Source organism: Homarus americanus, unplaced genomic scaffold (genome assembly GCF_018991925.1).
Source record: "Homarus americanus isolate GMGI-L3 unplaced genomic scaffold, GMGI_Hamer_2.0 scaffold1024, whole genome shotgun sequence".
NCBI classification, from domain to species: domain Eukaryota; kingdom Metazoa; phylum Arthropoda; class Malacostraca; order Decapoda; family Nephropidae; genus Homarus; species Homarus americanus.
The window spans coordinates 3,499,628-3,514,290 of record NW_024715228.1 but is presented as its reverse complement, the minus strand read 5'-3'; the positions used below and the strand labels follow the sequence as shown (position 1 = coordinate 3,514,290).

Here is a 14,663-nt window from a genome sequence, read left to right as displayed (position 1 = left end):
TACGTACCTATATATAACTACCATCCTGCCCCATCCTGCCTCCCCCCTCACCCCTCACCCCCCGCCCCTCCTCCTCCTTCCCTCATTGACCTTTTATCAGTGTTAAAGGTGATAATTCTCTCTGTTTTTTTTCTTCATTTTTTATTAAGGAAAAAGATTTGATGTGTTCTGGTGTTGAATTTATAATTACCCTGACGATAACCTAACCCAACCTAACCTAACAGTAGATGTCAAGTGTCACTTTTATAGTCACCTTTCCTCGCTGTTTTGTTTCTTGGTTTTTTTTTTATTTTTTTTTTTGCGGGACACAACAAATGCTATTTAGTTTTCTTTGCTGTCTTTGTTGTGTGTTTTTCATCCTTTTAACATTAGAACATAAGAATGGAGGAAACTGCAGCGGGCCTATTGGCCCATACTGGGCAGTCCCATTTACACCCAACCACTATTGCTCATATATCCATCCAACCTATGTTTGTTGTGTTGTGTTGGCGACAGCTTCTACACCTTAATCACTAGGTCATACAACTCGTTGGGAAAGTTTTAAATTGGATAAAATCATGGCTCACCGATAGAACGCAGAGGGTCAGCGTAGATGGTGTTAAATCTGAGTGGGGCTGTGTAATCAGTGGGTTTCCCCAGGGGTCAGTACTAGGCCCACTCTTGTTCATAATCTACATAAACGATCTAGATACTGGGATCAGCAGTGACATAAGCAAGTTTGCGGATGACACCAAAATTGGGCGGCAGATTAATTCAGGGCAGGATGCAAATGCACTACAGGAGGATCTAAATAAACTGCAGGAGTGGTCAGAAAAATGGCAAATGAAATTCAACACCAGCAAGTGCAGCGTACTTAATATTGGAAGAACAAATACTGTCAATGTATTCAGCCTTAACAACATCAACCTAGAGAAGTCGACTTGTGAAAGAAACCTACGGCCTAGAAAACAGTGCGTTAATGTTCGAAATAAGGCAAACAGAGTATTGGGTTTTATATCTAGAAGTGTAAGTAATAAGAGTGCAGAGGTCTTATTGCAACTATATTTTGTGCTATTCAGGCCGCACCTCGATTATGCGGTTCAGTTCTGGTGCCCTTATTAAAGAATGGTTATCAATTCACTACTGTAGAGTCGGTGCAGCGAAGAATGACGAAAATGATTCTGGGACTTAGAAACCTTCCATATCAGGATAGGTTAAAGAAACTAAACTTGCATTCCCTAGAAAGACGAAGAGTGAGGGGAGATATGACAGAAGTATTTAAGTGGGTGAAAGAAATCAATAAAGGGAATATAGATAAAGTTCTTGTAATATCCGAGCAGGATAGGACTCGGAACAACGGATTTAAGGTGGATAAGTTTAGGTTTAGGAGGGAGATAGGAAGGAACTGGTTCACAAATAGGGTGGTGGACGAGTGGAACAAGCTTAGCAACTTTGTAGTAAGTGCTGGAACGCTGGAAAGTTTCAAAGGGAGGCTAGATAGATTCATGAATGATAGAGAGTGGTAGTAATTCCCGACAGGAGCTGCCATGCACAGGCCAACCGGCCTATCGCAGACTCCTTATTTTCTTATGTTCTTATCTTTCTTATGTTTGAAGCTATCCAGCGTATTCGAGTTAATTATGATATTTGGTAACTTGTTCCATTCGCCCACTACTCTATTTCCAAACCAATGTTTACCTATTTCGCGCCTAAATCTAAATTTGTCTAATTTAAAACCATTGTTACGAGTTCGCTCGTGGTTGGATAGTTTGAGTACCTTGGTAATGTCCCCTTTGTTCAGCCCTGACTTCCATTTATACACCTCTATCATATCGCCCCTCACTCTACTGTACGTCTCTCGAGGGAGTGCAAATTAAGAAGCTTTAACCTGTCTCTGTACTCAAGGTTCCTAATGCCCGGGATTAGTCTTGTCATTCTCCTCTGAATTCTTTCCAAGGATTCTATATCCATTCTGTAATACGGTGACCAGAATTGAACTGTGTAATCCAAGTGAGGTCTCACAAGCGCAAGATATAGTCTTAAGACGACTTCGCTAGTCTTGTAACTAACACTCCTTTGTATGAACCTAAGTACTCTATTGGCCTTGTTTCGAGCAAATACACATTGCTTAGTTGGCTTAAGATTCCTGCTTGCCATTACTCCTAAATCTTTCTCGCAGTCGGATTTCTCAATAACATCGTTGTTCATCTGGTATCTGGTTTCCCTGTTTACTTTTTCTCCTATACTGAGTACTTTACATTTGTCCACATTTAATTTCATCTACCATTTTTTCAGACCATTCAAAATATTTTTTTAGATCTTCCTGTAGTTTTGCGGAGTCCTCGTCAGATTTAATTACACGCCCTATTTTAGTGTCATCAGCAAATTTACTTATGTTGCTGTCTACGCCGATATCTATGTCGTTTATGCATATAATAAATAATAATTGTCCGAGTACTGAGCCTTGCGGAACTCCACTAGTGACGTTGCTCCAGTGGGATTTAGTGCCGTTAATGCTCACTCGCTGTTTCCTGTCCTGTAACCACGCCCTAATCCATTTTAGAATATCTCCTTTAATGCCATGAGCCTCCACTTTTCTTATTAGTCTTTCGTGGGGGACTCTGTCGAAGGCTTTGCTAAAGTTGAGATATACCACATCATAATTGTGCCCCTCGTCCACTGATTCGAAAACAGATGAAAAGAATGTTAATAGATTAGTTAGACATGAACGCCCGCTTGTGAAGCCATGTTGGGAATCAATGATCAGCTTGTGCTTCTCCAGGTGATTTCGAATAGAGTTTGAAATGATTGCTTCCAGTAATTTGCCTACAATTGATGTTAGACTGATTGGTCGGTAGTTAGAGGATAGTGATCTATCTTTTGGGGGAGGAGGAGGAGGAAGGAGAGGAGGAGGAGGAAGGAGAGGAGGAGGAGGAGGAAGAGGGAGGTGAGGAGGAGGAAGGGGGGAGGGGGGTTCATTTTGGGGAGAGTTTAATATACTCTATATTTTTTAAGGCTGGTTGTTCAAGTCTCCATTGTGTACTGTAAGAGTTCTATTTACGATGATCAATTTCTATTATTTAATTTTTATTTATTTTTCGTAATTATCTGTATTGTCATGTTAGCGTTAGGTTAAGTTATATTAGGTTACGTTACGTTATGTTTGATTAGGTTAGCGTTAGATTAGATTAGGTGAGCGTTAAGGTGAGTTAATCTAAGCTTCAGGTGATTATAAACTAGGATGGAGGAGAGATACTTCAGGTGATACAAACCCAGAAAAAAGATATCTACACACACACACACACACACACACACACACACACACACACACACACACACACACACACACAGCAGGCCGTGTGTCCGTCAACGAGTCGCCACAACGTTATAAGTTAAGAGTCAGAAAGTGTATTTTGATATTGTCGGTGAGGTTCAGTGAGAGGCCCTCACACCCCACCTGCTCTGAATAAGATGAGAGGGACGATGGGGAGGAAGAGGGGAGGAAGAGGGGAAGACGAGGGGAGGAAGAGGGGAAGACGAGAGGAGGAAGAGGGGAGAGAGTAGAAAATAAATTAGGAGACTGAAGAAAGAAGAGAGGAGGAAGGAAACGGTAAGACAGAGAGAGAGAGAGAGAGAGAGAGAGAGAGAGAGAGAGAGAGAGAGAGAATAAGAGGGAAAATTGTTATACGTCGGGATATGCAGAAATTACATTTTAAAATGTAAATTGAGTTGAGGAAGAGGTGGTTGTAGTGGTGGTGGTGGCAGGGGTGGTGCTGGCAGGAGTGGTGGTGGCAGGTAGTGCAGTGGGTGGTAGGTGGTGGTGGCAGGGGTAGTGGTGGTGGCAGGGGTGGTGGGGGTGGGGGTGGTGGTGGTGGTGGTGGTGGTAGTGGTGGTGGTGGCAGGAGTGGTGGTGGCAGGTGTGCTGGTGGTGGTGGTGGTGGTGGTGGTGGTGGTGGTAGGTAGTGGTGGTGTGGTGGTGGCAGGGGTAGGTGGTGGCAGGTGTAGCGGTGGTGGTGGCAGGAGTAGTAGTAGTGGTGGCAGGGGTGTGCTGGTGGTGGCAGGGGTGGTGGTCGTGGTGGGGGTGGTGGTGGTGGGGTAGTAGTGGTGTGGTGGTGGCAGGGTAGTAGTGGTGGCGGGGTAGTGGTGGTGGCAGGGTAGTAGTGGTGGCAGTGGTGGTGGTGGCAGGGAAGTGGTGGTGATGGCGGTGGTTCATGATGACAACACTTGCACCATAGTGAGTCTTGAGGTGTTGGTGGGGGAGTGACGACAAACGCACAGATACTTATGATAAACCAAAGCAGCATATGTGCCACGCCCCGCCCCGCCCCGCCCCACCCGCCCGCTGCCCAGGTTCATATCTTCACGTGAGCATAAGTTACTGCTGACATTTAATCCCTCGCCATAACCCAGACGTCTCAGGGACTTCACCGTTGACTTCCTTCATCCTTTAGTCAAGTGTACAAGGGATGCAGAGTCACCCTTGATCTGTGCCTGCAGATGGGTCAGGGCAGGTTATGTTACGTGTGAGGGTGACCTGGTGACCCCTTCTCTCAGGGTCTACAGGTGTTTAGTTCAGGTCAGGGTTAAGGTCAGGTGGCTAGACTTACATAAAATTTACCTTGTCAATTTGTCTGTCCGTCTGTCTTATAATTTTTTTTTTTTAATATTTTCCCCGTTTCAGATATTATGTTGTACTGGCGACCAGCGTGACCCTCCTCACCAGTACAGTACACTCCAGGTTCCTCCTGTCCTAGGACGACAACCAAGGTCGTCCTATAGTACCAGCGAACAGAACGACTCCTTGAACGACTAGTAAGCTGCTGGGACCATCTTAGGTATAAACAACGTGGCTCCAGGAGTGAGTGACTGAGCCAACCATCACCATCTTGCCTCCCGCAGGAAACCTTGTCCAAAATCCTTCTCCTGCCGATCTTAACGTAACGTAACGTAACGTAACCTAACTTAACCCAACGTAACCTAACCTTGTTCAAAATCCTTCTCCTGCCTATCTTAACGTAACGTAACGTAACGTAACCTAACCTAACCTAACCTAACCAAACCTAACCTAACCAAACCTTGCACCATTAACTCGCCATAACTTCTTTCTTTTTGTCATATGACAGTTTGTATTGTAATTATCTTAAGGTAGTTTGTTTGTTATTGTCACCGGTAATTTGGCCATTAATTCACAGGACTTTAGCTTGTTATTGAAGCAGCTAGTTGGCACGAACTGTTATGTGACTGGCTCTCGGTGTAGCAGGTTAGATTAGTTTAGGTTAGGTTAGGTTAGGTTAGGTCAACAAGGTACAGGCTGGGATTGAAATAGTCAGGGTCAACCATCGATTATTAATTGACCTTCAGCGGATGTCGTTACCGAAGGTGTGATGACCTTGTATTGACCTCTCCCTCTTCCTACTCTCCTTCACTCCTTCCTCACCCCCCTCCTTCCTCCTCTTCCCTCCCTTCCTCTTCCTCCTTCTTTCCCCTCCCTATAAATATTCCCTTCCCTCTTTATCTCCGCCCCTCTCTCTAACCCTCTCTCATCCCCCCTCCCTCTCTCATCCTCCTCCTCCCTCTCTCATCCTCCTCCCTCCCTCTCTCATCTCCTCCCTCCCTCTCTCATCCCCCTCCCCTCTCTCATCCTCTTCCCTCCCTCTCCCTCCTCCCCCCCCTCTCTCACCTCTCTTATCCCCCTCCTCCCTCTCATCCTTCCCCCTTCCTCTCTCATCCTCCTCCTTCCCTCTCATCCTCCTCCCGTCCCTCTCTCCCCTCTCTCATCCTCCCACCCCTCTCCATCCCTCTTCCCTCTCTCTCCCTCCTCCTCCCCTGCTCTCATCCTCCTCGTCCCTCTCACCTCTCTCATCCTCCCTCTCCCCCTCTCTCATCCTCCTTCCCCCCCCCTCTCTCATCCTCTTCCTCCCCTCTCTCATCCCTCCTCCCCCCCCACTCTCTCCCCTCTCTCATCCTCTCCCTCCCTCTCTCATCCTCCTTCCCCTTCCCTCTCTCATCCTCCTCCGTCCCTCTCTCACCCCTCTCTCATCCTCCCTCCTTCCCTCTCCTCATCCTCCTCCGTCCCTCTCTCCACCCTCTCTCATCCCTCTCCTCCTCTCTCAACCTCCTCTCACCCTCTCTCATCCTCCTCCCCCCCTCTCTCATCCTCCCCCTCTCCCTCTCTCCTCTCCCCCCCCTCTCACCCCTCTCTCATCCTCCTCCCCCCCTCTCCCATCCTCCTCCCCCCCTCTCTCATCCTCCTCCGTCCCTCTCTCCACCCTCTCTCATCCTCCTCCTTCCCTCTCTCATCCTCCTCCGTCCCTCTCTCACCCTCTCTCATCCTCCTCCCCTCCCTCTCTCAGCCTCCTCTCACCCTCTCTCATCCTCCTCCCCCCCCTCTCTCTCATCCTCCTCCCCTCCTCTCTCATCCTCCTCCCCCCTCTCTCACCCCTCCCTCCCTCCTCCTCCCCCCCTCTCCCATCCTCCTCCCCCCTCTCTCATCCTCCTCTCTTCTCCTCTCCCCTCCTCCCCCCCTCTCTCCCTCCCCTCCCTCCCCTCTCTCATCCTCCTCCTCCCCTCTCACCTCTCTCTCCTCCCCTCCCTCTCTCTCATCCTCCTTCCCCTTCCTCTCTCATCCCTCCTCCCTCCCCTCTCTCATCCTCCCCTTCCTCTCTCATCCTCCCTCCCCCCTCTCTCATCCTCTCCCTCCCCCTCTCTCCTCTCCTCCCTCTCTCTATCCTCCTCCTCCCTCTCACCTCTCATCCTCCTCCCCCTTCTCTCATCCTCCTCCTTCCCTCTCATCCTCCTCCCCCCTCTCTCATCCTCCTCTCCCTTTTCTCCTCCTCCCTCCCTCTCTCACCCTCTCTCATCCTCCTCCCCTCTCTCATCCTCCCCCCCTCTCTCATCCTCCTCCGTCCCTCTCTCACCCCTCTCTCATCCTCCTCTCTCCTCTCACCCTTTCTCATCCTCCCTCTCCCACCCCTCTCTCCATCCTCCTCCCTCCCCTCTCACCCTCTCTCCCCTCCTCCTCTCTCTCTCACCCCCTCTCATCCTCCCTCTCACCCTCTCTCATCCTCCTCCCTCTCTTCCTCCTCCCTCCCTCTCTCATCCTCCTCCTCCCTCCCCTCCCCTCTTCATCCTCCCCCTCCCTCTCTCATCTCCTCCCTCCCCTCTCTCACCCTCTCTCCATCCTCCTCCCTCCCCTCTCCATCCTTCCCCTTTCTCCCATCCTCCTCCCTCCCCTCTCATCCTCCCCCTTCCTCTCTCATCCTCCTCCCCCCCTCTCCCTCCATCCTCCTCTCCCCTCTCTCCTCCTCCCCTCCCCTCTCATCCTCCTCCCTCCCTCTCTCCCCTCTCTCATCCTCTCCCCCTTCTCTCATCCTCTCCTTCCCCTCTCCTCCTCCTCCCCCCCTCTCCATCCTCCTCTCACCCCCTCTCTCATCCTCCTCCCCTCCCTCTCCTCTCTCATCCTCCTCCCCCTCTCTCTCCATCCTCCCCCCTCTCTCATCCTCCTCCGTCCCTCTCTCACCCTCTCTCATCCTCCTCCCTCCCCTCTCTCATCCTCTCTCATCCCCTCCTCTCACCTCTCTCATCCTCCTCCCCCCCTCTCCTCATCTCCTCCTCCCTCCCCTCTCTCATCCTCCCTCCTCCCTCTCTCACCCCTCTCTCATCCTCCTCCTCCCTCTCTCCATCCTTCCCTTTCCTCTCTCATCCTCCTCCCTCCCTCTCCTCCTCCCCCTTCCTCTCTATCCCTCTCCCCCCCTCTCCTCATCCCTCCCTCCCTCTTCCTCTCTCATCCCCTCTCCTCCCCTCCATCCTCCTCCTCCCCTCCCTCTCATCCTCCCCTTCTCTCTCATCCTCCTCCCCCCTCTCTCATCCTCCTCCCCTCCCCTCCTCATCCTCCCCCTCCCCTCTCTCATCCTCCTTCCTCTCTATCCTCCTCCCCTCTCTCTCCTCCTCCTCCCTCTCCTCCTCCCCCTTCCTCTCATCCTCCTCCCTCCCTCTCCTCCCCCTCTATCCTCCTCCCCTCCCTCCTCATCCTCCCCTTCTCTCTCATCCTCCTCCCCTCTCTCCATCCTCCTCCTCCCTCTCTCATCCTCCCCCTTCCTCTCTCATCCTCCCCTTCCTCTCTCATCCTCCCCCCCTCTCTCCTCCTCCTCCCCCTCATCCCTCCTCCTTCCCCTCTCTCATCCTCCTCCCCCCTCTCTCCCCCTCTCTCATCCTCCCTCCTCCCTCTCTCACCTCTCTCATCCTCCTCCCTCCCTCTCATCCTCCCCTTCTCTCTCCTTCTCCCCCTTCCCTCTCTCATCCCCTCCTCCCTTCCCCTCTCTCATCCTCCCTCCCCCTCTCTCATCCTCCTCCGTCCCTTTCTCACCCTCTCTCATCCTCTCCTCCTCCCTCTCTCCTCCTCTCTCTCATCCTCCTCCCCTCCCTCTCTCATCCTTCCCCTCCCTCTCTTATCCTCCTCCTTCCCCTCTCTCATCCTCCTCCCTCCCCTCTCTCATCCTCTCTCCTCCTCCTCCCTCCCTCTCTCCCCTTCCCCTCCCCTCTCTTATCCTCCTCCCCTCTCTCAGCCTCTCCCCTCTCTCATCCTCTCCTTCCCTCTCTCAGCCTCCTCTCTCTCCCTCTCTCATCCTCCTCCTCCCTCTCTCATCCTCCTCCCTCCCTCTCTCACCTCTCTCCATCCTTCCCCTTCTCTTCCTCCTCGTCCCCTCTCTCACCCTCTCTCATCCCCTCCTCCCTCTCTCTCATCCTTCCCCCTCTCTTATCCTCCTCCCTTCCCTCTCAGCCTCTCCCTCCCTCTCTCCCACCCTCTCATCCTCCTCCCTCTCTCTCTCACCCTTCTCATCCTCCTCTCACCCTCTCTCTTATCCTCCTCCCTCCCTCTCTCATCCTCCTCCATCCCTCTCTCACCTTCTCTCATCCTCCTCCCTCTCTCTCACCCCTCTCTCATCCTCTCCCTTCCTCTCTCATCTCTCCCTCCTCCTCCCTCTCTCACCCCCTTTTCATCCTCCTCCCACCTCTCTCATCCTCCTCCCCTCCCCTCTCTTATCCTCCTCCCTCCCTCTCTCATCCTCCTCCGTCCCCTCTCTCACCCTCTCTCATCCTCTCCTCCCTCTCCCCTCTCTCATCCTCCCCCCTTCCTCTCATCCTCTCTCATCCCCTCCCTCCTCTCTCTCTCCCCCTTTCTCCCTCCTCTCCACCCTCTCTCAGCCTCCTCCCTCCCCTCTCTCCCCCTCTCATCCTCCTCCGTCTCTCTCTCACCCTTCTCCATCCTCCTCTCACCCCTCTCTCACTCCCCTCCCTCCCTCTCTTATCCTCCTCCCCTCCCTCTCTCATCCCTCCTCCGTCCCTCTCCCTCCCCTCTCTTATCCTCCCACCCTCCCTCTCTCATCCTCCTCGTCTCCCTCTCTCCCCTCTCTCATCCTCCTCCCTCCCTCTCTCATCCTCCTCCCACCCTTTCATCCTCCTCCCCCCTCTCTCATCCTCCTCCTCCCCTCTTTCATCCTCCTCCATCTCTCCCCTCCCTCTCTCATCCTCCTCCTTCCATCTCTCATCCTCCTCCGTCCCCTCTCTCACCCTCTCTTATCCTCCTCTCACCCTCTCATCCTCCTCTCCACCCCTCTCTCATCCTCCTTGTCCCCTCTCACCCCTCTCTCATCCTCCCTCATCCCCTCTCTCACCCCTCTCTATCTCCCTCCTCCCTCTCTCCCCCTCTCATCCTCCTCTCACCCTCTCCATCCTCCTCTCACCCCTCTCTCATCCCTCCTCATCCCCTCTCTCACCCCTCTCTTATCCTCCTCCTCCCCTCTCATCCTCTCTCCATCCTCCTCTCCCCCTCCCCTCCTCCTCTCCCCTCCCTCCCTCATCCTCCTCCCTCCCTCTCTCTCCTCTCTTATCCTCCTCCCCTCACCCTCTCATCCTCCCTCTCTCCACCCTCTCTCCTCCTCCTCCGTCCCTCTCTCCCCTCTCTTATCCTCCTCCCTCCCCTCTCTCACCCTCCTCATCCTCCTGTCACCCCTCTCATCCCTCCTCTCACCCTCTCTCCCTCCTCCTCCGTCCCCTCTCACCCTCTCTATCCTCCTCCCCTCCTCTCTCATCCTCTCTCCTCCTGTCACCCCCTCTCCCCTCCTCCTCCCCTCCTCTCCTCCTCTCTTATCCTCCTCTCACCCTCTCATCCTCCTCACCCCTCTCTATCCTCCTCCCGTCCCTCTCTCACCCTCTCTTATCCTCCTCCCTCCCCCTCTCACCCATTCTCTTCTCCTCTCACCCTCTCATCTCCTCACCCTCTCTCATCCTCCTCCATCCCCTCTCTCCCCTCTCTCATCCTCCTCCCTCCCTCCTCACCCCCTTCTTCCTCCTCTGCCTCGTAGATAAAATATGAGGTCGTGGGTAGAGTAAGGTCGTGGGTAAGAAGGTGAGGTCGTGGTAAAGGTGAGGTCGTGGGTAGGGCAGAGGTTCTGGAAGAAGGTAGAGGTCGTGGGTAGAGGTAGAGGTCGTGAGTAAGTGAGGTCGTGGTGAAGGTAGAGGTCGTGGGTAAGAGGTAGGGTCGTGGAGTAAGAGGTAGAGGTCGTGAGTAGAGATAGAGGTTGTGGAGTGAGATAGAGGTTAGTGGTGAGGTAGAGGTCGTGGGTAGAGGTGAGGTCGTGGAGGAGGTAGAGGTCGTGGGTAAGAGGCAGAGGTCGTGGGTAGAGGTAGAGGTCAAGGGTAAGAGGTAGAGGTCGTGGGTAAGAGGTAGAGGTTTGAAGAGGTAGGTCAAGGGTAAGAGGTGGGGAGGTTGGGTAAGAGGCAGAGGTTCTGGGTAAGAGGTAGGGGTCGTGGGTAGAGGTCGGGTGGGAGGTAGAGGTCGGGCAGGTAGAGGTCGTGGGTAGAGGTAGAGGTCAGGAAGAGGTAGAGGTCGTGGGTAGAGGTAGAGGTCAAGGGTAAGAGGTAGAGGTCATGGGTAAGAGGTAGAGACATAAGTAAGGAAGGTAATTTCCTGTACCTTTTCTCTTATTGAGGCCACAACCCTGAACCATGACACCTCCAGAGGCCACGCCCCCCAACGCTTAATCACAGAGGCAACAGACATGGTGCAACTCATTTTAATATTAACACATTGAGGAGGGAGGGAGGAGGGTGTCGCGAGGAGGAGGAGGAGGGAGGGAGGGAGGTGTCGCCTGGGGGAAGAGGAAGGAGGGAGGTGTCGCAAGGAGGAGGAGGAGGAGGGAGGGAGGGATGTGTCGGCTGGGGGAGGAGGAGGAGGTGGTGGAAGGAATGGGGTCGTCTTACAGTAACAAGAAGACCTCCTCCTCCTTCCTAAATTTCTGCATTTACGGGTAAACACCCCTCCCCACCTCTAATCTTATCTCACCCCTTCTTTCTCTACCCAAAAAGACCAAGGCAGAGACACGAACCTCCTCCTCCTCCTCTGCTTCCCCACAAACGTTTCCTTGTTATCATAAGTTGAGGAGAGACGAGGACTAGACTCTCATTACAAACAACTCCACCTGCCATGCTACTATTTTTATTAAGCACACACACACCTCTATAGTGTGTGTGTGTGTGTGTGTGTGTGTGTGTGTGTGTGTGTAAAACTAGGACATTTTGTTCTGTTATTTCCTTGAGTGGTGCTGCCATCTACAGTATTTGGATCAACAGACGACATGACCGGTATCCAAACTAATCTCACGTGCAGCTCTGGGTTAGGTTAGGTTGGACTATCATTTATTATAAGGGTAGAATAATAAAAGCATCTCTTATAGTAACTAAAATTTTACTACTGTATTCCTCATTGTTTATTTAAGTCATACTGCTACTTTGTATTTGGGGATTTATCTCGTGATTATCTTAACTTCATATCCGTTTCTTTTCATATTCTAGTTCCCCTGTCCAACACACAAACACACACACACGTTCATCGCCTCCACCGTTGCAGTTATACAAGGATTTGCTGTAATAAAGAAACATAGACACTTGGTGAGGACGTACCTGCCATCCCTGCAGCAGGAGTGAACGATCGACGGTCCTGAGCCACATGACTGCGTCCCCAGCCTGGAAATCCCTCAAGCGGGAGCAGGTGCGATGCAGGTAGAGTCCCAGGCACTTGAGCAGTTCTGAGGTAGAGGCCTGGATTACCGTCTTCTTAGTAGGACTGACCCCCGCTGGGTAGTGGCGGTGGAGGGGCACCCGCCGCTGCTGCTGCTACTGGTGGTGGAGAGCGAGGGCGCTAGTACAGGCCCCAGTTGGTGGTGATGCTGGTGGTGGGGCTTGTGGTGTTGGTGCTGGGGCAGGGGTCTGGCGGGCACCAGGGCGTTGCGGAGGTCATGGGTATGCGTGGAGGGGGCCGAAGTGAGGGTAGCCTTCGGGGGCAGCTTCTCTGTGGGCGTGTGGGCGTTGTTGTTGTTGACCCTCACTAGGTCGAGGTGACCCATGGAGCTGGGCCGGATATTGTAGCAGGACAGCGCCTTCTGGATGTTTTTGTTGTTGTCAATGAACGGGTGGATGTTGTCCAGGGGTTGACGCAACGTCAAGTTTTTGTTTTTGTTGTCGAGTTTCTTCTTATTGGTGTTCGAGAAACGCTTCCAGCTGAGGGCGTTGATAAATAAAGAGTGTTTCTTAAAATTTCTCTCCAAGGCATTCTTCTCGCTGAGGATATTGGCGTTCTCATTGTTAACAACTTTCTTTATTGCGCACATTGTTGAGCGTCTCGTAGTTGTGGTTGTTGAGGGTGTAGTCACCGTAGTAGGGTTTCTGTTCCCTGGGGCTGAAGCTGAGCACCGTCCCCATGGTGAACACTTTAGACAGGGACGAGATGATTCCTGGAGTCTCCACCTTGCCGACTTTACACCACCGTCACCACAAACACACGTATTCGCTTCTCCCCTTACCCTACAAGCTCCCGTCCATGGCCAGTCTGTTCTTCACCAGCTCAAGATGGCCGCCACAGTCAACACTGGAATTCTCTGGCTAATGATTCCCTCCGTCACTCTCCCACGATCTGTTCCATGATAGTTCTTAAAGGCCTTTGGTATTGTCTAGTACTTCTTCAGAGAGTACAGTTAGGGAGGTAGTCCAGTGTGATGGTGTGTTTACACTAGCACAAGTCAAGTCTCCCGCAGCACATTCCACCACTACAGGCTGTCACGGGCTCTTCCAGGCTACCACCGCCAGGACAACTTCCATATGCAGCCTTCAAGACTGGGAATCGCCCGCCCAATCATATTCTAGAACTCGTTCCTCCGACAGATCATCGCACGCTCCCATTGGCTGTTGGCTGTAAACGTCAGAGGAGTGGGGGTATGGGGGACTTGCTGGGGTTGCCATGGCTACGACTTCACATAGCACGGAATCGATTCCTATGGAATTGCAGCCATTCGCTAGTAAGGGAAATTTCTGCGGCAATTTCTTGAGTGTTTATGTACTGTTGTCCGTGTACACCAGACTCTCTTCTTGATCAGGGAACATGAATAACGGAACACTTCACAACTTAATGTGGTGATAAAATGTGGCTGTGTATGAGAAATGGTAACTGAGGTTACAGCTCCCCCTTCTCCCCAACCCTCCAAAGGACTGCTCAGGGTTGCCACTAAAAAATTACTTTTATTCGTTCAGTTAATGAATAGCTCGGTTATTGTTATTCTTTCATTCAAGGGGAAAAATACATTAGGACAATGTTGAAATACACATGAAATATAAACGTGGGAATGAGCTTCTTTGTTCGCCCAAATGTCAATTAAAAATTGTGCAGTAATTGTTAGAGTCCCCATTGAGTATATAGATCGATAGAGTTATCTTCCATAGAAAACGGGTGAGATACCCACTGTCGTCAACAACCAACTTTCATGATAAAATTACTTCCCTTTAATTATCTTCCTAGATAAGTTTACCTTAACCTAAACCAAATAGTTTATATAAGGTAAATAAAACAAATAAAAACAATATCATAACTAAAATATAAACAATAAGTGAATTTCTAAATATTCATTCATTCATAACAAGACTGTAAGCAAAGTGAGTAAGACTGAGGTACAGTATTGTAGTAGATAGTGACCACCCTTCACCCCCCTGACCACCACCACACCATGAGTGACCAGCTCACCCCTGACCACCACCACACCATGAGTGACCAGCCTTCACCCCCCACCCACCACACCATGGGTGACCAGCTCACCCCTGACCACCACCACACCATGAGTGACCAACCTTCACCCCTGACCACCACCACACCATGAGTGACCAGCCTTCACCCCCACCACCACCACACCATGAGTGACCAGCCTTCACCCCTGACCACCACCACACCATGAGTGAGACCACCCTTCACCCCCTGACCACCACCACACCATGAGTGACCACCTTCACCCCCTGACCACCACCACACCATGAGTGACCAACCTTCACCCCCTGACCACCACCACACCATGAGTGACCAGCCTTCACCCCCTGACCACCACCACACCATGAGTGACCAGCCTTCACCCCCTGACCACCACACCAATGAGTGACCAGCCTTCACCCTGACCACCACCACACCATGAGTGACCAGCCTTCACCACCACACCATGAGGACCAACCTCACCCCTGACCACCACCACACCATGAGTGACCAACCTTCACCACCACACCATGAGTGACCAGCCTTCACCCCTGACCACCACCACACCCATGAGTGACCAGCCTTCACCACCACACCATGAGTGACCAACCTTCAC

General features: G+C 51.9%; 1 protein-coding gene across 1 annotated transcript in view; it reads right to left on the bottom strand.

Annotated features, from left to right (window-relative positions):
• LOC121856155 (cyclin-dependent kinase 5 activator 1-like) overlaps positions 1 to 13,150 on the bottom strand; it is a 47,214-nt gene extending 34,064 nt beyond the window's left edge. Inside the window, 3 exon segments of the mRNA XM_042351472.1 lie at positions 11,941 to 12,117; positions 12,120 to 12,630; positions 12,632 to 13,150. Coding sequence (XP_042207406.1) covers positions 11,941 to 12,117; positions 12,120 to 12,630; positions 12,632 to 12,738 — 795 coding nt within the window. The 5' untranslated portion in view covers positions 12,739 to 13,150.
• Between the last annotated feature and the right edge of the window lie 1,513 nt (positions 13,151 to 14,663).